At 35.1% G+C, this 25,500-nt stretch overlaps 4 protein-coding genes across 5 annotated transcripts; 2 read left to right on the forward strand and 2 right to left on the reverse strand.

Annotated features, from left to right (window-relative positions):
- Window positions 1–592: 592 nt before the first annotated feature.
- LOC110792145 (uncharacterized) lies at window positions 593–1,346 on the reverse strand. Its single transcript, XM_021996959.1, has 3 exons — window positions 1,260–1,346; window positions 893–1,121; window positions 593–828 (listed from the first exon to the last, which is right to left on the reverse strand). Exons 1-3 carry the CDS (start codon window positions 1,344–1,346, stop codon window positions 593–595), a joined length of 552 nt encoding a protein of 183 aa, XP_021852651.1.
- Window positions 1,347–2,535: 1,189 nt separating this feature from the next.
- On the forward strand, window positions 2,536–9,497 carry LOC110792142 (uncharacterized). 2 transcript variants are annotated; one of them, XM_021996957.2, is made up of 5 exons: window positions 2,537–2,997; window positions 4,558–4,651; window positions 7,773–7,810; window positions 7,894–8,029; window positions 8,845–9,497. In XM_021996957.2, the coding sequence occupies exons 1-5, from the start codon at window positions 2,644–2,646 to the stop codon at window positions 9,270–9,272; spliced, it is 1,050 nt and encodes a 349-aa protein (XP_021852649.1). In that variant the 5' UTR covers window positions 2,537–2,643; the 3' UTR covers window positions 9,273–9,497. The 2 variants fall into 2 exon arrangements, with proteins under 2 accessions (XP_056696588.1, XP_021852649.1); XM_056840610.1 differs by lacking the exon at window positions 4,558–4,651 and having other exon boundaries at window positions 2,536–3,001.
- A 1,537-nt stretch (window positions 9,498–11,034) lies between these two features.
- Window positions 11,035–17,685, reverse strand: LOC110792143 (mannose-P-dolichol utilization defect 1 protein homolog 2). The gene is made up of 8 exons (XM_021996958.2): window positions 17,452–17,685; window positions 15,561–15,714; window positions 14,407–14,479; window positions 14,245–14,311; window positions 14,032–14,091; window positions 12,973–13,033; window positions 12,836–12,877; window positions 11,035–11,385 (listed from the first exon to the last, which is right to left on the reverse strand). The coding sequence occupies exons 1-8, from the start codon at window positions 17,596–17,598 to the stop codon at window positions 11,282–11,284; spliced, it is 708 nt and encodes a 235-aa protein (XP_021852650.1). The 5' UTR covers window positions 17,599–17,685; the 3' UTR covers window positions 11,035–11,281.
- A 4,300-nt stretch (window positions 17,686–21,985) lies between these two features.
- On the forward strand, window positions 21,986–23,076 carry LOC130469919 (uncharacterized). Its single transcript, XM_056839449.1, has 2 exons — window positions 21,986–23,006; window positions 23,054–23,076. The coding sequence occupies exons 1-2, from the start codon at window positions 21,986–21,988 to the stop codon at window positions 23,074–23,076; spliced, it is 1,044 nt and encodes a 347-aa protein (XP_056695427.1).
- The last annotated feature ends 2,424 nt before the right edge of the window (window positions 23,077–25,500 follow it).

A 25,500-nucleotide genomic window follows, 5' to 3' on the forward strand; every position in this document is an offset into this window, starting at 1 on the left:
TTTTGTCAGTTTTTCTCATTGTCGTTAAAAACTGAATGGCGACTCCTATATTACTAGTCAATTGGGTGTATACTCACAGGAAATCCAATTACACTTGATTGAATAAAAAGAATCATCACACCCACGAGGGACAGGTCACGCATTAGCCTCGCGCTTTTTCGACCCCCTCACACTATTATCTTTGAAAATGCATCTGTGTGACAGATAACGCTTGGTTGCTACACATAATCATCTAAGTAAAAAGTTTAATATGACAACTGACAAAACATTATCAAAATAAACAATTTATCTTTAATAGGATCAATACTACCTTCCGGTCACAATTAGCCTGCTTAGTAGCCACTACCACCCAGTGATACTTCGCATACTCACCCCTAGACATAGGATGTTGGGGAATTGGTACCTGAATGTGATAAAAACATTAGCAACAACTACGTACAAAAAACATTATTATACAATAACAAGCATGAATAAATTTCAAGAAAATATATCCTACCCGCACAAACATCCTCCTGTTATTTCCTCTGATTGCCTTCTGTTTAGAAGGGGGCTTTCCTTTTGCTACCCCCATCAAACTTCCTACCCATCTGCTTCATCGCAGGAGTAACGTCTTCTTCACAGGTCTCCTTCCCTCTTCAACATCATCATACTCCTCTCTACGCCTCTTCTGCATCATCTGCAAATGTGCCTTCTTCTTCAAAGCATTGAGCCCCACCTCCTTCAAAGTCTTCCCTCTTTTCTGAACTCGAACAACAACATCCTCTTCTTCATCTTCATCCCCATCCATATATTCACCGTCTTCTTCTTCTAGATCTTCTTCCTCCTCAACTTCATCATATGAAATAACCTTGCTGCTTTTAGCAAAATTCTTTATTCTTTTTCTTTGGCGCACGTTTCACTTTTCTCTGGCTGAATTCATCCTCGAATTCATCGTCCTCATCTAACTCATCCTCAAATTCTTCCTCTTCTACATCTTCATATTCATCCCCTTCAAATACAGATTCTTCACTGTCATCCCCAGACACCGATCGCTCTTCATCATCTTCTTCCATTTCTTCGTCGACTACATGATCTTTGCCCTTCTGCGGCTTACTATTCCGAGCTACTTCGACACGTTTTTCCTTGACAACAATATTGAAAAAGATATCTTGTTCATAAACATAGAATGCAAATTGATAAGACACTTATAACGATATACATACAATTATTTTTCAGCACACCATAAATACGATAAACTCATAAATTGAGCAGACACTCACCCTAGGTTTGTTGCTACCAGTTTGTCCCTTTTTGATAACCATCCTACGAATACAATAGTTCCAATCAATATACCATACCTTTGACATAACAGTACCGAATAAATTTGTTATTTGGTTTGGTACCAAATTAAATACCAAATCAAATATCTTTTAGCTAAATGTACCAAATAGATAATATTTTCCATTTGGTACCAGATCAAGTACCAAATACCACTCAAACCTACACGAACTTTAATAACAATGTACCATCAGACGAATTAAAATTTAAGCAAGAACTAAACGTAAACGAAAGCTTCATTTCAGTTTAACTTTACCTAAACGAAAGCTTATCAAATTCCTTAAATCAACTTGGAAAATAATTCAACAACGAAAACCAAGAGCATGATACACAAACATCACAGTATGCAATTCGTAAAACAACCAAAAATAAACCCAACATTTACTGCTCAATAAATTAAATATATAATTAAATTTCCATAACAAGAGCTACTTCAATTAATTACAACATATATAAAATAAATTTACTATCAATTCGACATCAACACAATTTTGAAACATAATTGTTAAACCCTAAAATTCAAATCAGCCCCAAATTATTGTGAAAACATAAAATTTTCCCAAAACACGAACTAAACATCAATTATTAACGAAAAAAATTAACTTTACCTGGAAATTGATTCAGCAGTTCCTTAGTTAACAAGAACCACCAATAATAATTGCCCTGCCAAACACCCTTTATGGCCGGTAAGAATTGGAAAACGGTCACGAAGTGCCTAACTGTCGAATGCGAGACTGGGAATTAGGGCGGTTCTTGCCGGAGTTTTTGAAGGGAGAGCAATTGAGCGGGAGAGCAAGAAGGGAAGAAGACGAAAGATCCGTATTTAGGAGAGAGACTGTAAAAATGAATACCCCCTAATTTTTTACAATACAATAAATTAATAATTAGTAAAATCAAAACAATTTTTTTTTTTTTTTGCAAAAGTCAAAAAACAATTTGAATTTCAAAATTTGGACTAGATTTTTAGAGAGAGAAGTTAAAAATATCTGAAGTTGTAAATGATGGTGGGCCACCCACCTTTACTCCACTTAAATTTAACTACAAGTCCCTAGTATACCATTCTTATGGTATACCATTCTTATGGTATACCCAGTAGTGATTTAGAAGCTCTCCTAAAGTTACCTGGTATTGCAAGTTTTGCCAAACAAGACCTAAATGTGTACGGTCAACAATCGGGTAGTGGTCAGGGAGACCACTACACTAGTACACTCCCTGATCACTGAACAGTTTGGCGCCACGTAACACAATGAACACCAGGCAGCAAACCATAAACATTCATTGTCTCTCTCCTCTGTCCTCTCTGTAACAATTTTAATCCGGTTGGAGATGATAACAATGGCGTTATCAGCCACACCATTTCGAGCTACACTCTGTAACGCCTCTCAACCACCTTCGAAACTCTCCTTTCCTGGTCGCATTTCACTCGCTCATCATGACCATCACCATCACCCACTCAAATCTCCCCAAATTATTTACCCTAAATCGCCGCCAATTCGCCGCCGTCAACTCATAATCCCTCCTTCTGCAACTCGAAAATCGTTGAAGAATTCAAATAAGGATTCTGAATTAGTTGGTGAAGAAAACGAAGATGAAATGTTTCAAAGAAGATTAACACAAGCTGTGTTGTGGGTTATGGAGGGTGTTTACATTGTTTGGCTCTTTTTTCTTCCTTTTGCTCCTGTCAGTATGCTCTCTTCCTCTTTAGTTTCTTCCATTTCCCCCTAAATTTTGGCATTTTAGAGTTTGTGTTTCCTAATTAACTTCCGTTTACTGATTTGTGGGTTTCATACTTTCATGTATTATATACTTGTATTGATACTCTCTTTGTTCTTGAATGTTAGTCTTACATTAGCTTTGGATACACTGATTTGGCAAAATAAAAAAGATAACAAATAGGACTACCAAAAAAACAACTCAGTAAGAAAATAAGACTAACATTCAAGAATGGAATACATTATTTCTGTAGCTGAAGCCTGAAGGAAGGTATAATGAAAGATGATGTTCTTTGCATTGTGTTTGGTGCCTCATCTTTCATGTGAAAAATATGGTAGACCTAAAATTGGGTTTTTATCCCAAACATCGTATACATTTTCAAATGTAGGAAGATAGGAGTAATGACGTAATGTTTCTTAGGGCACGCTTGGATTGGGTGTAATGGATTATGGGGGTAATAAAAGTCAAACCACCATAATAAAATGACAATGAAGGTGAATTGAGGTGGTTGCAAGGAGGGTGGTGTGGTGGTATTGTGATGAGAAGTTGTGGTAGTGGTGGTGTTGTGAGGAGAAGGGAGGAAGGGGGGGAGTTATTACCCCAAATGAGGGTAATAATCACCCTAGTGGGATGGTGGATAACTATTCCCCCCATGATGAGGGTATTTGTTCCCCTTTCCTTTTATTTTCTTTTTGCCAACACTAGCTTGTTCCCTTTGCCACCACTTCATCCCCTCATCATCACCTTCAATTACCTTAGTTTGATTTCTATTACCCCTTTAATACATTACCCTCAATCCAAGCATGCCCTTAGTTTCTTATATTTACCTCTTAGGCTACTTATATCAAAAGCCAATAATTATTGGAATTCTATAAATTGTGATATTATCTGTTTATGAAAAACTAGTATCTTTCTTGCTAGGTGGCGAAAAATTCAGGGAGAGTAAGAGAATTTTGTAATTTTAGCTTTTAGTTTCATTAATTGTTCAAGAATTGGTAGTATGGAAAGAAATTCGCAAGAAAGACTTCTTTTTATTGAACTCTCACTTTTCTTACTCCACGTTTATAAAAGTGGGATGAAATTGAAGTTTAAACCTAAATTACTCTAGGCTAACAGCCTAACATAAAAATGAATTATTCCAATTCCAGCCAATAATATTAAACCACATGAATACTCTTTCCTTTCCTTTCATTTTCTCTTTCCTTCGTCTAAGAAAGAATATACAAAAACTAATTAAGCTTCTTTTATGGAGAACAATGGAATTTTTTTTGGTCATGTTAAAGATGAAGAAAAAAGCTTCCAGTTTATAACCCAAGTGGGATACTCCTCCCATCGTCAATTGGTTTTAGGATGGAACATCACTTTGGGCTTTGTTAGTGGGCTTCTCTCCCTCTCTCTCCTCCGCCTGTTATAGATTCAGTTGGGTTTTATTGTGTGCATGGTGTGATAGGCGCCGTCCGTGTTAGGGCTTGTGGTGATAAAGCTCTTTCTAACTATAGTTTGTTTGTACATATGAGTATATGACAGGGTGACCCTGTATGGGCTATCAGTTCTGACACTATCAACTCTCTTGTGGGCCTTTCTCTAAACTTCTTCTTCATCTTGCCGATAACAAATTCTGGTAAGTATTACTTCTATGGTTAGACATACGTAGATCAGTGTATTAAACAGCGCACCTAAGAGGCAAGGTGATAGGGGGTAAGAGCTCTTCTAGTCCTAGGCAAGGCGCATCCAAAGAAGTGCACCTGAGGCGCACTTCAGTAAGATTTTTGGACTTTATAGTGAAATGAGGTGCACCGAAGCGCGCCAAAGGCTTGCCTAGGCACAAAAAGACCCCTATCGCCTTGGTGCGTCTTGAGATTTTTTTATACACTAGCGTAGAATTGTAGATATACTAGTGAAACTCATAATAATTTGATTGCCTGTGCAATAAGCTGCTTTGCCAGTCTTCTAGGTCAAATACAGCAATCTGAGACTCCTAACCATCTCGGATAGTTGAAGGGCCGATCTTAAATTGTTTGTTTGTATGAAGGGTCCTGCCTAATATTTCCAAGCTATAACATGGGCAAAGTAAGTGTATGAGGCTAACAACTAACAATTAGAAAAACAGGAAAAACTCACAAGTTCCTGATTTAAAATTTGATCAAGTATCTGATGCCACCCACAAGTTCTGGCTCCTCTTATTCATGGAATACATTAGCTGCAATCTTCTTTCCTAAACTGGACTTGAAAGTTAAGGGAAACCATAGATTTCTAGATTTTGTCAATTGGATGATTGGGCAACTTGCAGTTGTAAGTTTCTAACTAATCAATGAGTATTGTGTGTGTTAGAATATGCTTTGAATCGGTCAAGTCCCCTCACTGCAATGCCCCAGCACGGTATCAGTTATTCTGGACTAGGGTTTTCTGTTTTGGATCTATCTGGGTTTTTCCTCATTTGTATAGTGAGTATTATATAAACTCTTTAGGTAATAACCTAGTTGTATTCTGTAATCTTTATTATCAATAAAGCTTTCCTCTCATCTGCATGTGGACGTAACTAACGCATAGTTAGTATTCGTTATAACAGTGTGCTTTTTACATTCACCAAAAAGAGGTTTCTGGTTATCTGTTTTTCCCTTTTGAATAACATCTCTGATGTACTTGTAAGAAGCATTAATCAAGATGGAGTGTCCCATAGAAGTGATAGAACGAGATGCTGCACGCACTTTGTTTCTCATCTTGAGTAACTATGGAATAAGCCTGACCTAGAAAGGTTATGGTCTAATCATAAGAATTTTTCCACGTACACTGGTATAGGTGTCATCTAAACCCATCAAGAATCCACAGATTTATTATTACGATGTATTATTTTTTTAACAAAAGAGGAACTTTTAATACCAAAAATAGAATAGCAGCAGCTATCAGTTTAGCACAAACCCAACAACACTACAAACACAGTAAACACCAAAACTAATGATCCACGTAAAGCTATCAGTGATCAGTGAAACCCACTTCCTAGGGAGGATAGAGACTCTAAACTCTTCATAAAATCAGATTTTTTTACTTTATTTATTAATCTTCATGTTTCAGAACTGTTAGAGCTGCATCACAATATTTATCAAAAGTAGGTACAGTATAGTAGTGACCATTGAGAACCAATTTCATCAAATAACTTTCCCGTCAGCCTGCTGTAATACACAATTACACACCAATTCTATCAGACCCCTGATCAAAAGAGTAATTTCCCTCTGTCCCTGAACCACTATGGAAAGCGTGCACATTGCCTGTTCCATATTGTCCCTGTAGGCTGTAGCTCCTTCCAAACTCCTGGGCAGTTGTAAAGTAGAGAACACTGCAGCAATATTGTAGCTTATTTCAGTATTAGCCAGTATTTAATTATTCTTTCACCGCCCCATTGCCTCAAATTTGAGAAATCTGGTTCAGGCTTGGGATAAAACCATCTATGAAATCTATCTTGTCTTTGGCTGATGATGAAATTGACAAAGACCTCTTCCTTAATAATGAGGGATTTATTTATTTTTGAAGCTTCTAAAACTGAAGCAGCCATTTGTGGTGAAAGAATACCACCTGAGTTGAATGAGTGTTGTTTCATTACCTTATAAACATTGGCTTAAGCTGATCCTCTGTTCACAGTTTACTTCACTAATTGAAAGAGAAAGAGGAAGTGAGGAACAGAGAAGGAAATTAATACATTTTGGTCGATTCTAAAAGTCTGTGCATAAAAGTTCTTTTAAACAGTTTGAATCTTAAAAATTCTGCTTAGCTATGTACTAGAGATTGATAATTAAAATTTAAGCACCAGTAGAGAAAAATTAAATTAAATTCGAGCAATCACAATGCTTCAGCTATAATAATTATTACCCTCAATTTATCAGAATAAGGAAACCATTTTTGATTTGACACCTAAGTTCAGCACCATTGCCAAGTTATCATGTACGAACCTATGTTAATGTTACTTAGACTCGGATACGTGTTAAAGTGTCCGACTGGGCTATTTTTTGAATGTTTTCCATGATTTTGGCCCAAAATGAAGTGTCCAAGTGTTCTACCCGTGTCGGAGTGCCAAGGATTTGGCATGGGTATTTGAGGTGAAATGAAGAGTAACATAGTGTGAAATATTGTCAAGCTGATGAGATTCCATACCTTTACAATGTTCCTGGATTAAGATTCACTATTAAGCTTCAAAAGGGACTTAGCGAAGGTAAAAGTAGTGTATTTGAGCCTTCTTTGCCGCACATGAAAACCACCTCCACCTTCACTGCAAGCAGATCTGTAATCCTAATTATTTCAAAGATTATCAGCAAAATGGCATATGAATCTCCTCTTTAAGTATTTACAACTGTTGGCACTTTTTCCTCTTCCCTTTCCTCATGGGTGACTATCTCGGTGCATCTATAAACATAATTCTTAATATTGGTGCATCTATAAACAGTTTTTCATTCAGATTATTGTGTATACGCTTTCGACATTATGATACTGTAAAAGTTGAATACTTCATAGCATCCAGGGCTTTTTTTGCTGACTCCAGAATAGAAGCATAAAAGTGTACTGAGTAGTGTTGCCTTCATATTTCATTTCCTGCACTTTGAATTTATGTTGCCACTCTGTCTTAAGTCCTTAACCTCTCTTGCATAGAAGATAATTGGCCTATGCTCTGCTTTTATGTCTTCTGCTAACCCTGTGAGGCACCAGTGCTCTATTACTAATCACTTGTATTGTCCATGTTTCTGACAGAGTAGTTGGTATTCATGCTATAGAAGCCCCAGTTCTTCACCCAGTAAGTAGTGCGATTGAAGTTGTAGACCAATGCATTCAATATCTTAATTGCCTACACTGATTGAGAATTCTGATTTCAATTAGATGTCAGAAGGGCTCTTCAACTTTGTTGTGGCATGGACTTTCATGTTTGCTCCTCTAATATACACTGATTTTAAGAATGGTAGATACAAGGGATCCCTGGATGTGTTATGGGGTCTTCAGATGTTCCTGACAAACAGTAAGTTCTCCTGATGACTCTTGCTTTTTCTGGAAAATCTTCCCTTATTTTTCTCTGTTGATCTGAAGTTGAATAAGATTCTTCTTATTAAGTGGTGTTCAGAAGCAAACTTTGAATAAGTAATCATAAATAGCTCTTAAGGAAAGCAAGAGCGTTATAACAGAATCACTTATTTTGAAAGATTGTATTAGTCTGCGATTATGCATTGCATTTTCATGTAAACCTTGATCCATGGTATAAAAGCATCAGCTTCATGTTGTTAACCAGTGGAGGTTTTGATTCTCGTAGTTCATCATTTTTTGCTTGCTTTCCAACAATTGGAGAGAGCTTCCTGTTTCTTTACCTATCCTTACGTGTCAAACCCTGATAGATATCGGCACTCTGAAGGTGGTGTTGTGGAAAGTTGATTTTCCAGTTTTCTTGAAGAAACTAATATCATTCACGGTCCATTTGGTAGCTGATAATAAATGACAATTAGAATGAACTTAAGTGTAATTGAGAAGAAAAGATAATGCAATTGATCCCCAAACTTGAGTTTTTCTTCATAAACTGCAATGGATGGTAATGAAGATTTATGAAAATAAAATGTGGTTCTTTAGGCGAATTGGTCTATGGACATAGGTGTATGAGTTTTCTTACATTTTTACACTACAAATTATTCTCATTACAGCCAATACCACCGTTTATTACCGCCTACCAGGCAGTTATAATTGTGATATAATATAGGATTAGTATTTTCTCTGATATGCTTTTTTTTAATTGTTTTGTAAGAGAGTTGTTGACTGTTGAGTACCATTATTATTTTTGGTTGACAGCATTCTTGATACCCTACATGGCTATCAGACTAAACAAAGCTGATGCGAGGGACTACCCAAGAAAGGCCTCTCAACTGGGCACTATGATGATTAAAGGCGCGCCTGTAGTTGGTTTGATTGGTGGGGCAGTTTGCGCAATATCCATTATGTGGGCTCTATTTGGAAGAATGGATGGCGATTTTGGAAGTGTAAGTGAGAGGTGGAATTTCTTGTTGAAATATTTGGGATCCGAAAGGCTAGCTTATGCTTTTATCTGGGATATTGTTCTTTACATGATTTTCCAGCCTTGGTTGATCGTGGAAAACCTAGCAAATGTTGCAGAGAACAGAGTTGTATTCGTGAATTACACTAGATACGTACCAGTTGTTGGCTTGCTTGCTTATCTTCTTTGTCTGAAAGGAGAGGGAGCCATAGATCAGCTTGAATAACTGATTAGAAAAATAACACATAAAATGAGAGTTTAGAACTTTAGTTCCTGCAGTTTTCTTGTTGTAATAGCAAGTTACTATTGTGTAACATTTAGATCCTCCAGTTTTCCTTATACATGTTTATAGTATTACCAAAGAAATATCATTCTTCTGTAACATCTAAACATGATTCACTATTGTGTAACATTTTTCAGGAGTTAAAAAAAAAACAAAGGTATTAATGAAGTATACAACCCCAAACGAAACCAAGGAAAAATGCCGTGTAATAGCTTTCAATTTAAACTCCCGATTCGGATCTTACGATTCTACGATCCAAAAACACGTCACCGATCCGGATCTTATGTAGGATCTTAATGTGTGTAGGATCTTACGATCCTACCTCGATAAAAATTTTAAGTGGTGGGATCTTAATACGATTCTACGATCCAACGATCCGATCCAACATACAATATTTCAAGATAACAATTTTTTTTATTACTAAATAGTTCATAATCACATTTCATTAGAAATATCATACTTTTCTATCAAAAAATTAGTTGTAAATAAAGTATCTTATTCACATAAAAGTACAGAATTGAAATTCGTATAATTTCAACAACCTTGGGCATATCTTATTAATTGCTCTAGAATCTACAAAAGTATTAATCTTATGTGAGCAAAAAATGATATTTGAGTATTAAGATTATCTGAATACATGATTTTACATTTCATTTTAACAATATAACCATTATTTTTACTATTTAGTAGGATCTTATGATCCTACGATCCGATTCTACCGATCCGATCCTACCCCCCTTCATCGATCCAAGGTAGGATCCCGATCCTGACAACCTTGGTTTAAACTCTCTATTCCTCTTCTTCTTTCCTCCCAAAAACTAATGTGTCAAACCCGTTTCGACCAACCAACCAAAAATAATTGTATTTGTAGATATAAAATGAGATTATCAGGAACTTTCCTGTTTTCTTGTTACTACTGTTGGGTATACTATAATCTTATACATCACGGTGAACAACTCGTGATTAGGGATGGCAATGCGTCGGATCTGGATCGGGTCCGACAGGATCCAGACGCAGAACCGCTTTTTAAGAGGTGGATCCAGAACCGACCCAGATCCGTTGGGTCCAAAAAAATCAGATCCAGACCCAGATCCACTGGGTCTAATGGGTCTAGGGTCGGATCTGGATCTTAAATGGGTCTAAGGGTATTTGTTTTCCAAAAAAAATTGTCCCTCATTTTTCTTATATTACATAATTTTTTCGCCCATTTTTTTTATATAAACGTAATGTTGCTTTAATAAAACCACTAAATATGGAATATTCGTTAATTTTGCTTAGGAACAAGTTCATATTAGCCTTGTAAAGTGTAATACAATAAATATTTAAAGTTTCTAATATTATTATTTATATGTCACGTCAAACAATATTTAAATAGTTTAGTATCATAAGAACTGCATAAAGTTTAGCACGTAAAGATTGAATTACATTTAAATTTGAATAATTTTTTTAAAAAAATTATATATATGGGTATGTGGGTCGAATCTGGACCGGATCTGGATCTTTAATTCTTGGACCCAGACCCAGATCCGCCCCATTGAACAAAGATCCAGATCCGCCCCAGATCCACATGGTCTAAATTTTTTGGACCCAGACCCTTAAAAATGGACCGAGTCCAACTGAATCTGAGTCGAGTCCTGGACCCATTGCCATCCCTACTCGTGATTAGCAATATCGAGACAATGGTAAACTTCATTAGTAGATACAATTATCTTGGCAATATTCAGACAATGCTTTTTATAAATATAAATGCTTTTCTCTTGTCCCGGGTATCAGATTAATCTCCCATCCTGTGTTCTCTATACATGTAATAAAATCTACAGATTGAAAATACAAAGTTGCTTACAAAACATAATGTTCGCTTAGTTCTTTGATATCAAAAGAAAAAAATATTATCTAGAACGTGACACATATTTTACGGCCAGGTGAACCAGTCTCGGAAAGTGAAAATTCCTTTACTCGTCCTTCTTTTCTTTCTTCGTTTCTTGCTTCCTGTATAAAATTATCTGGCTCAACAAGGTACCATTCGTTATTGCACCGAGGACAGAGCCCATCGCAACTAAACAAGAGTCATGGAATTGCAATTTGTGAATCAAGATAATTTAAATAAAGATAAGGCACATCAAAATTAGTTCCAAAATAACAATGAAGACATTTGAACACATAAAAAGGAAACAAAGCAAATATTTAGGCAGTCACCCTCACAGTATTACAGTTATTCAAACACTACATTGCAAGTCTTTTACAAAGACCATGGCAAAAATCAACTATACCAGAATGACAAACATTATCCCTGGATTCTATCTTCGGTGTAATCAAAAGGCTTTCTAGACCCCAAGCAAGTTTAATCACATTTGATATAATCTGTTTAGTGCACCTAGAAACTTCAAGACTCGTTTTTTTAGCCCATTTCCTTCGAAAATTTTGGGAGAGTGAAATTGGAATGGTTGAAACCTAGAAACCCATACCTCAAATCTAGTGTATGGTTGAGCTTATTTTTTTTATATTTTAAATCCAATCCCCTAACCTTAATTCTCTCTCCTACCCAATTTCACCTCTCTCCTAACCTTATCACTTGATGACTTCATGCCCACATTATGTCACAAAACTAGATGAAAGCCAAAACAGAATGGTCAACTGACCACGATCGATACAAAGTGACACATTGTCAACCACAAAATAAAGGTGCACAAGAAGGATGGAAGTTAAAGAAAATGAGAGGGTTCAAGGGCATAGTCATCAACAACTGTAAATAGAGGAATTTGTAAAAGTGCAAGTCCTTTAGGTTCACTGTCAACCTTCACACCATGTCCAAGTTCCTAACTGAAACTCTGCTGGTATAACCCAGATAGCATAATAAAAACAATAATTTATCAAACTTATTCAAAGCTTGAAAACCCCACTAAAAATCCAATTACATCTACTTAGATATCCATGACAATCTGAAAGTGCCCCTCCAAAAACTTTCAGAAGAATTCTTCAAGGAGATTTCCAAAATCCCGTGGTTTGATAACAGTTCTTTAAGGGTCGAAGGTCAAAACCTAGGCCAAAGGTATCCAGCAGTCAACATTTTCATGGTGAACAACATGAAAGGTCTGGACAGTGATTTCAATTGAAGTCCCCTGCAACTCACTACACATCTCCAGTATCCACCAAGCTAAGGGGTATGGTGATTGGTGAGGTCTAGAATAGCATTGTCCCTACTCCCTAATCAGCCATAAAAGACTTCAAGAGTACAAACAGTTCAATTGTAATCAAAATTCAAAAGAGCCACGTGATACTTTAAAAAAAAAAAAAAATTAAAAGTAAGCAAAGAAGAGATAATAAACTAAAAATAAGAAACCGACAAATAGAAGTGCCTCAATCATCAAGCACATATTAACAATAGAAGTAACTAACTAGAATAAGCATAACAATAATAAGTTGAAGTTATGATGATAAATAAGTAGATAACTACAAAAAAAAAAAAACTTGGAGTAGTGGAACAATAAAATAAAGAACAAGGATACCACTTGTAGGTGCTTTCTCCTGGATGCTGGTAAAAACCCTCACTACAAAAAAAGCAAACAGTATAATCAAGATATACAACACTGAGTCCGAGATGTTAAATAAACAGAGAGACAAACGAACTCATGTATGTACTCACCCATGGAACCGCCAAAGTTCATAAAACATGTTAGGAAGCTGAGTTCCCCCGTAGATTTATTCTGCAATTTATGTAGATAGCCATACAAAATGTCAAGCTCATATATAAGCACAATGACAAATCAAATGGACTCTTTTTAGCAGGACACATTACACAAAAAGTTGTGTTTTTAGCATAATGTCATAAGTTGATGTGAGACTAAAATAAATTCCCACCCTAATATTCAATAAACAAAAAAAAAACACTTCCTTGAATTCCATTCAAGAACAGACATCCAGAAAATAAAGCTACAATAGTAGCTCGTCACCATATGAGTTGGGAAACTTATTTTCTAAATAATGAGATTTGGACAAAATATATCCGTGACCAGGTAGACTGTCTGGGTATATAAATTAATTCCTCAGGAGTTGTTCCAGCTTCACAGTTAATTCAGAAAGGAGATTTTGACCATGTTTTCCAGTTCCTGACCGACTCTGGTCTAATCATTTTAGCCGATAAGTAGCCAGCATTTGGCTTAACACACTGTATACTATAGCACAAGTGACCTCCTCTAATAGCGAGTGATGACCCCCTTGATTCGGCTAAGAAGATCTTAGAATGGAGATGGGAGGGTCACCATCCCCCATCCACCAAGGGGTAAATGTATATTACATATTAATATATCCTAATGAGAGAACACACAACAACACCCAGTGCATTCAGATGTTGGCCCTAGGCAACCTAAGGAGTCTTCTAACACCTACTAAATTACTGCACTTAAAACTTTAAAAGCATTTTATAGATGCCTACCTCTGAAAATTAAATGTTATGTCCAGCTTATTTTGGTAATATGCGAGTTCGTTATAAAATTTATCTTTTTATACATGGTGGTTTTTAGACATGCACCTTCGCCCCTTCTCCTCTCAACTTATGAGTTATGCCATGGCTCCAAGACTTCGATACGCCTTACAATGTTGTTTAAATTGACAAACATGAAGATACAACAAAGGTAGACACGTAAAAGATAGCACACACTTGTTATTATAACTAACCTAATAGAGTCTCCAATATTCAACTTACACTGAAGTTTTTCCATATTTGAGGAATCCTTGCACAGAGAAATATTGCATGTTGTGATGCCTGTCATAAATGGTTTCAGAATGAGTATACATCTAGCAAAGAAAATGAAGGTGGCATTTTGCTGAAGACAACATCATACAGTTAACAACATACGTCCAATTCAGCAGTTATTAAACAAAATACGATATCGTTGAAGAAAACCTTTTTACTCACATATAAAGCTTCAAAAAGCACAGGATCAATTTTACCCGCCAGAATTGTCGGTGCCAATCCACAATATCTAAATTAGTATTGTTAGGAAATAGACTTTTATTGAAAGAGGGAGGATATTTTACAGCTTTTTTTTAAAAAAAAAAATTATAAAGCAAAGGATACAGCAGTGCCCTCATCCATCTCGAAGTACCCACAGGTTGTGAAAAGTAGTAGATTACTCCAACGAGAATTAAAGCTGCAAGAAGACATAAATTTATTCAAAGATATTAAGCTTTTGAGACCTTCAATGATATCAAATAATAAAGCAAAAAAACTCAAAAGTTGTAAGGAGTAATATGAGAAACACTGAATGGCTGAAAACTGTAAAAAATAAATTATAGGAGACCACGTAACATCCATATTTTAACAATTGGAGATATTGGCCTCTGAAGATCTAATGGTGATAGTTAGCTTCACATGGGGGTTCGTTTAAATTGTTTCACATCCATGCTACTTTTCTTCCAAATTAAGATGGGGTGGGTGGGTGGGGGGGGTTATCAACTTAGGGGATGACTTATTTGTGGCAACTTTTTCACTTAGACTTATTGCACAATCCAGATCAAGTGATTGAAATAACTAATTTATAGTTGTAGGAGAAATAGAATTTTGTGATTGACACTAGTAATGGAAAGACGAATACTAGAAAGTCCTTTTGCTTCCCTATTACTTATTCAATATATCCCTCATAAAAAAAGTTACTTATTCAATGTAAAGCCACTGGGTAAGTCCTTAAGATATAGCTTTATCTGAAAGCACCAGCATTTGCTCGAACTTCTTTAGATGCAGCAAAAAGAGGGTGTGTCAAATAATAAAAGGTCATTAGAAGCAACAGAGCAGTAAGCATCTTTAATATTTTAAATCAATGTTCGAACAGGATCTTTTCCTTTAATTTCCTACAGTATATGCAAAGAAAAAAACAAATTGTCACAAACATGAAACATGCATATAGAGAAACAACAAGCCCCTAAGTAGTAGTTGAGGACATCCATATATAAAGCAACAATGAACACCTAAGTAGAAGGTGAGAAACACAACAATTAAATCCCAGCTTATATTCACTTTTCTAACTTGATTGCCTTCTGGACAAGGTCCATCGCACATCTCCTTTAGATTTATGATTCATTTAAAAGAATAACACAATAAAAACATCTGAGAATGTGAGACAGATAAACTACTTTCACTAAATTGTGGATATCCTTAGGCTAAGAGAGTGGCACTAAAAAGAGAAGCCGTTTTTTCTTGGCGTGGGAGCTCTAAAATGAAGTTTTATTATGTACCTTGAACCAACAGAAATGCATATTCCCCAAAGGCTGAAAAGGGAAGCCCTTTATGAAGACAGTATGCGAGAGAAATAGTATAACCAATCACTTCAAGCTCGAAAGCTGCCACACTGAGCCCTCTAATACTTTTGTGTTCCAGGATCTTCAATATCTGTCATATATATTAGCCAAAATCAACTTTATAAGATGGGAAAGCTTCGGAAGACATTAGTTTGAAAGAATTGCAAGTTGTAAGATATAAGATAAGAGTCTTCCTAAGATATGCCATAGAACTTCAGAATTATAAGAAGCAGGCATTAAAAAACATAGGACACGAGTTCTTGGCAACTTAATGACAACCTATAAAGTTTAAAGAGTATTCAGTTGTTCACACCTCCAAATGGTACACTAGTGCTAAGGTACCGTTTGATTCACCTAAATTTCATTTATATCAGCTTATATTATTTTATCGCCATTGAACTATCTTATCTTATTGGCCCTTAGTGGAAGTTATAAAAATGTGTCCTTTAAACTTATTGACCCTTATCTTATTATCTCCTCCGAACTTATCTTATTTTATCTGAACTTATCTTATACTCCCTCCATCCCTTAATACTCGCCCCACTTTCCTTATAAAGTCTTCCCTTAATACTCACCCCGTTTCTATAAATAACATACTTTTACTAATATTATATTATTTCTCTAACTTAATCATGGAGCCACTTATATTCCTACTTTCTAAAAAAAACATTAAAATATTCAACCTCCCACTCCCCTTATAAAACGTTTGACACATTTCCCACTAAATATATTAAAAAAATACCACACTACAACTACACCTAATAAATTAATAAGTCAATTGAATTTTTCCTAAAGCTCTTTGTCGGTCAAACCGGGACGAGTATTAAGGGACGGAGGGAGTATTATCTTATCTGAAACTATTGACCCTTATTTTATCTTACTTATCTTATAAATAAGTGAAAATAAGGATAAGGGGAAAAAGTTACTTAAAAATGGGAGGCGTGGACTTTCGCGCACCTAGCACTTAAAAGGAAAACCAGCTTAAATTGACAATTTCTACCTAGCACTTAGAAAGGAAAACCATAGAAGATAAGAAGCCACGTGTTATCTCCCTATTTCATCCATCAATTTGTTTTATTTTGTTGATTGCTACATTATAAAACTACAACGCCTCTTACACTTGATCTTCCTCATGCAACATAATTCACCAATAGTCCAATATATATTATATTTATTAGCCTCTTCGGCTCTTCCACTCCATCTCTCCTTTTAACACTCAATATTCATTCAACATATAATTTATAAATCACAAGCATTCAATACAATTAGAATTTACTAAATCACAAGCATTCAATACAATTAGAATTTACTAAATCACAAGCATTCAATACAATTAGAATTTGTAAAGACGATTAAACTACCACTATATAACCGCCCGTTCTTTGAACGAGCTCGGGAGGTAGTTATTACATGGTATACAACCCTTATTAATTGACATTTACCATTCCCTTGATTAAATTATATACTAAGTGTGCCAGAACAGTCACCTATCATCAATGTACTCTGATTCAAATTAACCGGTGAACAACAAGTAGTATTCGGGATGGGAAAATCAGTTAAATTAATAAACTTTCACAAAGAAACCAACAATTAACACTTATTCTAGGTTAAAAAAATCAAACAAACACCCAATTAATCACGGCAGAATACCATTACTGCAGAATTCCGCAGTTAATTGCAATTATTAGAAAAAATGAAAGAATTTAAGGTGAACAAATGCATAACAATAACAAATAATTGAATGAATTACATCATTGTCCCAAAATTAGGGTTTCCTAAGTCATAATTTCTCAAAAAAAGATTGAAGAGGGGAGAGAAAGAAACGAACCTGAGGGATCTTGACAGTGGTGGAAGCGGCAACAATACAATAGCCAAGTAGCTTCGAAATTAGAGGAAGCAAACAGTCTTTTTCAGGAATTTGGCCATGGCGAAGCGATCCAATTACGCACCCAAAGTCCATACCGAATATCTCCATTTTCTGTTAAGTTTAGAGATCAAAGCTTTCGAATTCAACAACACTTAACTTAACTTGAGCCGTTCGAGTTAATCCCATTGATTGATAAATTTTTCCACTCAAATGGCATTTTTTTAAATAATTAATGGTTTTATTACGAAAATGTCATAAAAGGTGGGCTTAATTTCAGCCACATGACATTAAATGTGGGCATATACACAGTCATAAATGTATTTTCATAATACATCAACAACTATATATTATACAGTTAACCGTTAACATTATACAATAAACTTCTACTAATAAACAATCTACAACTATAAATATACTGTCATCACTTAATAATAAACAATATTAGATTAGGTCTTGTGCATGCACGGATATTCTTAAATTATTTGACCAGTTTTAGTAGTACTTGACTGAAAAATTTCTCTACCGAAAAATATTACATCATAAATAAATATTTAACATACTCATTTAATCATCTACTCCGTACTAAAATATTTTTCCTACTAAATATTACTCCCTCCGTCCCATAATATAGTGCATATTTTCCTAAAATGGTGTCCCTAAATGATGTGCCTATTTCTATTTTAAACCATTAATTTTTACCCATAATACCCAATCTGACTATGGATCGTGGTGCACATAGAGTATGGTGCACCAAAAGAACATATGTGCATAAGCCAAAGAACATGACACTACGGCAACAGAACATGCGATATAATTTTTCACTTTTTTGTTATAAAAATAATATATTAGTTTACTATTTATTAAAAACCTAAATATAAAAAAAATACTCATGTTCTTTTCTCGTAACCAGATGTTCTTTCAATTATATACTAGTGTTCTTAAGGTGCACCATGCTCTATGTGCACCATGGTCCACCTCCTAAATTGCGCATAATACCCTCATGTACTAATTGTAATTCCAATATTTTCCTAAAAGAATCAGAATTTTTACATTGAAAATTGTACTTTTTGACTTTTATTCAACCCATGTGCTTGATTTTTGTCTTTTTTAGGCCCATTTATTATATACACACTTTTAATCTCTAATTTCTCTCCATAAAAGCCACCTAACATGTACTTTATCTTGAAAATACAAATAATTATTGTTTTAATATCAATGTTATTCTTACCTTAATAACCGTGATTTTGGTCAAACGGGTACTATATTATGGGATGGAGGGAGTACATATTTTAAATGTTTGATAAGTTGATTTGACCAAAATATTCGATATACTAACATATTTGATCAAAATATTAAGTAAAATATATTTTCCATTATTATTATAACGATTTGATTAAAATATTATCAAAAGTTATTTTTAGCAAATTATTTTGTGGCACGTAATTATTTTTCATAATCTATATTCAAATATTGAGTTTCCATATATAAACAGTTAATAAAAAAAAACAGTTAATAAACAAGATAGAAAAATAAAATAAAATAAAATAAAGATGAGATTTTTTAGGAAATATTTTTTGGCGGGAAAATTTTGCACCAGGAAGTGACATTTGTCATTCCTGGTGTCTGTTTTAGTATAATGTAATATATTGCATTTTAATAATTCATCAACAATCATAAAATATACAGTAAACGACAAGTAGTATGCAATCAACACCGACTATTATGTAGCCAATACCTATAAATATACAGTCAACACCTAACATTATACCATCTACAGTTTTCAAGCAAAATATTTACGAATATGCCATTTGATTGGAATTTTTTTTCCAATCACTGAGATTAACTCGGAATTTCTCAACTTTAAGGCACCTTCAGCGTCCAAATCAGAGCTTTTTTTTAAGGAGCGTCAAAATCAGTATTTACACTAATATAAACCTGGTCCACCCTAACTTAGTGTGGACCAGGGCAACGGAGTAATTTGGTTAGGCAACATGTGTAACTGTCAAGTTACAGTTATTTTGTGATTTTAAATAGTAACTATATTCATATTACAGTAACTATGTGTTTTGTAGAGTTTCTATACGATTTGTGTGTAGCCCACTTTATATACGTTTTAAATTTTTTTTGTTTTTCAAAATGTCAGATCTGCATTCTGTTTGTTCTCATTTCTCTCTCTTCATTTTCTCTCTATGCTTTTTTGCCCAAATTTCTAGAGTTTGTTCAATTTTGCTCGATTTTCTTCGTAATTATCTTATAATTCTCATAATTGGATCTATTAGATGAGGAAAAAATGGAGCAAGTAGTAGATCAAGGAGATTCGTATTTTCATAATATTTACACTAATATAAACCTGGTCCACGCTAACTTAGCGTGAACCAGGACAGAGGAGTAATAACATATGGTGGGAGTATCATGTGCCTTTATTCAAGTATATAAACCATTTTTAAAATAAAAAATCTTCAGTTTTTGTGGTTTCATTTTCTGCAATTTCTCTCTCAACTTCTTTCTCTCTCTCTTTCAACTTCTCTATCCTATCTCAACTTCTCTCTCCTCTCTCCTCTGCTCTCTCAACTTCTGTCTTACTTTCACTCTTGGTTTTAGTTTCAACAATAATTTTTAGATTTTGCGTCGAAATCAAGTCAGCAAATTACTCGAAATTCACTGTGTAGTTCGAATTTGTATTACAATGGTGAAAATTTGGTAATTATCGGTCGTAAAAACGACGATGCTGCCGGTGCGACGATAGATCCGACGACAAACAGTCCTCCACCCGGCTTTGAAGGTATCTTAAGATTTCATTTACATTGTCTGATCTATTGTTTTACAACAATTTAGCTAGCTGTTGTGTCTACTTCGGGTATGTTTTAGAACTTATTTTATTGTTTATTTGTTGAGTGATTTGAAATGTTTGTTGTTTTGTTGAAATTAGGGTTAGTGTTTCACATAGTTAGTATATAAATGATATAGTTGTCTTTAATTTATGTTGCGAAATAGTGTTTTTAATAGTCTCTGGAATGTTCGGTGTGCTTATGTTAATAGTAGTTTTTAGAGTAACTATATTTTTTAAAAAGTTACTATAACTTTAAAACAGTAACTATGTGTTTAAAATAGTTACTACTCCGTATATTTTTTAGAAAGTTATTATAAGTTTAAAACAGTAACTATGTGTTTAAGATAGTTATTATGTTATGAACCGTTCATAGTGACTTTTTGATAAATAATAGTTACTATACGATTACATTATGTACTATGTTATTTAGAGTATAATTTTGCCCGCTTCTTAAATAGTGACTATATGATTATAATGGTTACTATATGTGTACAATAGTTACTATATTATAATAGTCACTATATGTTTTATATAGTTACTATATGTTTTATATAGTTACTATATATTTGAAATATGTACTATGTTTATTTTATCATGATTTGTTACCATATGTTTATTTTCTTCAATAGTCACTATATTATTTATATAGTTACTATGTGTTTGAAATAGGTATTATGTTTATTTTATCATGATTTGTTACCATATGTTTATTTTCTTCATGTACAATAGTTATTGTATGTTTTATATAGTTACTATATGTTTGAAATAGGTACTATGTTAGTTTATTATGTTATGTGCATATTTTTTATGTTTATTCTATATTTTAGTGATATAGGCACTATATTATGGATCGAGTTACTATATTTTATCACACCAACTATGTCTACAACTCATACACCCGTGAGGGCTTGACTAAGAATGGCATTATACTAATAACCACCTTGCTGGCATACCTAGCATTCTCAATGGTCGTCTTCAACAACTAAAGAGATTCCCTGTTCTCCGGTGAAAGTGTGAATTCAAAGGAGATACATGAATAAGCCTTACCAACTTATACACAAATATACATACAACCACAAAGTCCTAACTCTAGCAAGCACATTGAATATAAATTCACGGTCTCATTTCCTGATCCTATACATGATACCAAGATGAAGTCTGCTTCCTGACCACCCCGTGTTCAATATATAAATCATCTTTTTAAAGTTCATACAATCAAAAAATTGAGGACACCTTTCTATTGAGAATATCATGCTATTTATAGTAAATTCTACACCTAGGATAGTCACATGCATATGTTTTCTGGTTTGTTCTTTTACTCTTCCTAGGTAGTCTGTTTTGTAGTGATCCTAGGTGGATCTTGCCAGCTTTGTTTTGGCCTCTTGTACACATGTAATTTAGGGTTGTGCATAGAGCTTTGTATATAAGGTGAAGGCAGGCCTTTTGTGCCGTTTTGAGACCTCACAAAATATAGAAATACAAAACACAAAACACCAGAAATTCTGGTGAAGAAACCACTGCATTTTAGCAGCAAAACTCTTTGAATCTTTCTTCATGGTATCAGAGCAGGTTTAAACGTTCTTAAGTCTTAAAGATTTTGAGAGTTTGCTGTTCTGAAATAACAAACCAGCAAGAAAAATCAAAGCTTTCGAAACAGAAACAAAAATGGGTGAAACAAATTCCTCCTCAACAAACAATCTGAATCCCTACAAAGATCCTCTCTTTATTGCAGTAAATGAGAGTGCTGCAACACCACTTGGAAGTATCTTGTTTAATGGAAAGAATTTCCTGAATTGGAGCAGAAGCATCAGGATTGCTCTTGGTGCCAAGAACAAACTGAGATTCTTAGAAGGGAAGCATCCTAAACCTTCTGAAGGTCCTGATGAAATCCAGAAATGGACTAGATGTGATTATATGGTGAGGTCATGGTTGTTGGCCACCATGAAGCCTGAAATTGCAAGCAGCCTTGTGACTATGCAATCAACTAAGAGGTTGTGGGAAGAAATTGTTGAAAGGCATGGGCAAACAAGTGCTCCTCTTCTCTTTCAACTGAAAAAAGACATGTGGGAACTGCAGCAAGGGTATCTCAGTGTAAGTGAATACTACTGCAAATTGAAGGATTTTTGGGATCAAATCTCAGAAATTGAAGACATACCAGAGTGTTCTTGTGGAGCTCTGGCAAAGTGCAGCTGCAGCATTGTCAAAAAAATGATTGAGAGGGAATCATCCACCAAGCTCATGAAGTTTCTCATGGGTCTGAACTCTGATTATGAGCAGATGAAGACAAATTTCCTTGGGATGGATCCACTGATGCCTGTGAACAAGGTGTACAATCTAGTCATGCAGGTTGAGAAACAAAAGCAGATCACAGGAGAAATCAGTATTGGGAGTCAAACAAGTGCTCTAGCAGCAAACAGGCAAGGAGAGAGTCTTGGTCCTCTGATGAACTTTAATAAGAGAGAATACAAAAAAATGAGACTTGAGAAGATTGAAAGAGATGCAAAGAAATGTCAGCATTGTGGAATGAAGGGACATTTAAGGGAAGAGTGTTTTAAGCTAGTTGGATATCCTGACTGGTTTAAGAACAATCCAAAGGGAAAAGGAAACACAAGACAAGCTGCAAATGCAACTAGGAGTGAAGAAGAATATTCTGGAGACAATCCCCTGGAGTTTGGAAATGCAGGAGGTAATGCAATGAAACATGATGACAAGTTCATTTCTTCTGTTGTACAGGAAGTGATGAAAGCAATTGGTGAGAAGCAGAATGCAACAGCTAGCAGTCACAGCAACTTTGCAGGTAAAGAAATTCTTTCTAATGCAGTGAATCATTATGATAACTCTTACTGTAATACATGGCTCATAGATTCAGGAGCTAGTGATCACATGACAGGAAACAAAAGTGTTCTTACTAACATGAGAACATTAGACAAGCAGATAAGGGTAGGATTACCTGATGGAAATGTCAAAACAGTTAAAGAAATAGGAGATGTGAAATTGAATGATAATGTGACTCTTTTTGATGTGTTATATGTAAGTGATTTCAAACACAACTTGCTGTCAGTGAGCAAATTGGTTCACAAAGATGACCTGAAGCTTTTATTTGATAAACATGGGTGTTTTCTTCAGGGCCTTTCCACTGAAGATAATGTAGTGTTTGGAGAGAATGAAAGTGATCTGTACAAGCTGATCAACTTTGAAAGTAAGCTGACAAGAAGGAGAAAAGGAAGGGAGGAGGTTTGCTTGGTGAAGGAAGAAGGAAAAGAATCAAAGAGCTGTAATAAAGTAGAGAAACTAGATTTAATTCATGCTAGACTAGGGCATGTTTCTATTTCTAAGATGGAACATTTGGATTTTTGCAAATGTAAAGACTTAAAGAGCTATTTCTGTGACACTTGTTCTGTTGCTAAACATCACAAGTTACCTTTCTCTCCAAGTAAATCTATTGCTGGAAATGTTTTTGAATTGATTCATGTTGATTTATGGGGTCCTTACAGGACTAAGAGTATTACAGGTGCAAGTTATTTCCTAACTATAGTTGATGACTATAGTAGAGTGACTTGGACACATTTGTTGTCAAACAAGGAAGAGGTTAAGGGAATCCTGGTTGGTTTCCTTGCTCATATAGAAAATCATTTTAACACCACTGTTAAAACCCTGAGAAGTGACAATGGAACAGAAATTTTTCAGAATGAATGTGCACAAATCTTTGCTCAAAAGGGCATTACACACCAAAGAAGTGTGCCAGGTGTACCTCAACAGAATGCAAGAGTTGAGAGGAAGCACAGGTTCCTGCTTGAGACAGCAAGAGCCCTGAAGATCCATGCAGGACTGCCTGCATATTTATGGGGTGAGTGTATTTTGGCTGCAACTCACTTAATCAATTTATTGCCTAGTGCAGTGATTGGTTGGGAAACTCCATATAAGAGAATGATGAAGAAAGAACCTGACTATGATCATTTGAGGGTCATAGGAAGCCTGTGCTATGCAAGTCCCCACAAGAAGCCTACTGATAAATTTGCAGCAAGAGGAATAAGGTGTATCATGATTGGATACCCTTATTGTCAGAAAGGGTATAAGCTTATGGATCTGGAAACTAGAAAAATTTTTGTGAGCAGAGATGTGGTGTTCAAAGAAAGGATATTTCCTTTTCTTCTTAAACAAGGAAACAATGATTTTGCAACTTGTTTGAGGAACAATTTGTCAAGTACAGAAACTGAAAATGATATTGATTTCTCTAATATCTTCACTGAAGAGTTTGAGCAGGATATTGATCAAATAGAACCAGAATTGGAGGAGATGCAAGAAGAAATGATTCAAGAAGACACTATGGTGGTAGAACAAGGTCAGACTGACCTTGATGTCACCAATGTGGAAACAAACACTCAAGAAACTGTGAGAAGATCAGAGAGGGACAGAACAATACCAGCAAAGTTCAAAGATTTTGTCTTTGATATCCCAGGAAAAAGAGCTGCAACACATACAGCTAACTTGATCATAGCAAGGCTCATGGATTCAGAATACTATTCAGAGGAATACTTAGCATCTCTGAATAATGTTTTGAGAGAAAGAGAGCCAATTCACTATGGAGAAGCATCTGAAGATCAAGGGTGGATGGAAGCAATGAAGGAAGAGCTGAATGCTCTTGATAAGAATGAAACATGGGAAATGACAGATTTACCAGAAGGAAAGAAGGCAATAGATTCTAAATGGGTATATAGAATCAAGTTTGACAGAGATGGGAACATAGAGAAACTCAAAGCTAGATTAGTGGCAAGAGGTGATAAACAGATCAAAGGTAAAGATTACAAACATACTTTCTCACCAGTAGCTAAGTTTACTACTGTGAGAACTCTGATAGCCTTGGCAACAGCCATGAATTGGAAGTTGGAACAACTTGATATCAACAATGCCTTCTTGCATGGGTTCCTGGATGAAGAAGTGTACATGAAACCACCAAAAGGTTACACTGGAGGAAAGGAGGGGCAAGTATGTAGGCTGAAAAGAAGCTTATATGGTCTGAAGCAAGCTTCTAGGCAATGGAATCTAGAACTGACCAAGTTCTTCATTGAGCATGGCTATACACAATCCAAAAGAGATTATTCAATGTTCTCTAAAATTGAAAATGGAAAGCAGACAATTGTGCTAGTTTATGTTGATGATCTTCTTGTCACTGGAGATGA

This window comes from Spinacia oleracea, chromosome 3, assembly GCF_020520425.1.
Source record: "Spinacia oleracea cultivar Varoflay chromosome 3, BTI_SOV_V1, whole genome shotgun sequence".
Classification (NCBI taxonomy): Eukaryota; Viridiplantae; Streptophyta; class Magnoliopsida; order Caryophyllales; family Amaranthaceae; genus Spinacia; species Spinacia oleracea.

What these genes read in the sequence shown, in the direction of transcription:
- LOC110792145 (XM_021996959.1), bottom strand. Translation starts at nt 1,346, where the DNA reads ATGTCAAAGGTATGGTATATTGATTGGAACTATTGTATTCGTAGGATG. An exon ending in CTGGTAGCAACAAACCTAGG is followed by an intron (nt 1,122 to 1,259) that starts GTGAGTGTCTGC and finishes ATTGTTGTCAAG; the next exon opens with GAAAAACGTGTCGAAGTAGC. An exon ending in CAGCCAGAGAAAAGTGAAAC is followed by an intron (nt 829 to 892) that starts GTGCGCCAAAGA and finishes CATATGATGAAG; the next exon opens with TTGAGGAGGAAGAAGATCTA.
- LOC110792142 (XM_021996957.2), top strand. Translation starts at nt 2,644, where the DNA reads ATGATAACAATGGCGTTATCAGCCACACCATTTCGAGCTACACTCTGT. An exon ending in TTTTTCTTCCTTTTGCTCCT is followed by an intron (nt 2,998 to 4,557) that starts GTCAGTATGCTC and finishes AGTATATGACAG; the next exon opens with GGTGACCCTGTATGGGCTAT. An exon ending in TCAGATGTTCCTGACAAACA is followed by an intron (nt 8,030 to 8,844) that starts GTAAGTTCTCCT and finishes TTTGGTTGACAG; the next exon opens with CATTCTTGATACCCTACATG.
- LOC110792143 (XM_021996958.2), bottom strand. Translation starts at nt 17,598, where the DNA reads ATGGAGATATTCGGTATGGACTTTGGGTGCGTAATTGGATCGCTTCGC. An exon ending in TGCTTTTTGAAGCTTTATAT is followed by an intron (nt 14,092 to 14,244) that starts GTGAGTAAAAAG and finishes CATTTATGACAG; the next exon opens with GCATCACAACATGCAATATT. An exon ending in AAATATGGAAAAACTTCAGT is followed by an intron (nt 13,034 to 14,031) that starts GTAAGTTGAATA and finishes CATAAATTGCAG; the next exon opens with AATAAATCTACGGGGGAACT.
- LOC130469919 (XM_056839449.1), top strand. Translation starts at nt 21,986, where the DNA reads ATGGGTGAAACAAATTCCTCCTCAACAAACAATCTGAATCCCTACAAA. An exon ending in GGAGTTTGGAAATGCAGGAG is followed by an intron (nt 23,007 to 23,053) that starts GTAATGCAATGA and finishes TCTGTTGTACAG; the next exon opens with GAAGTGATGAAAGCAATTGG.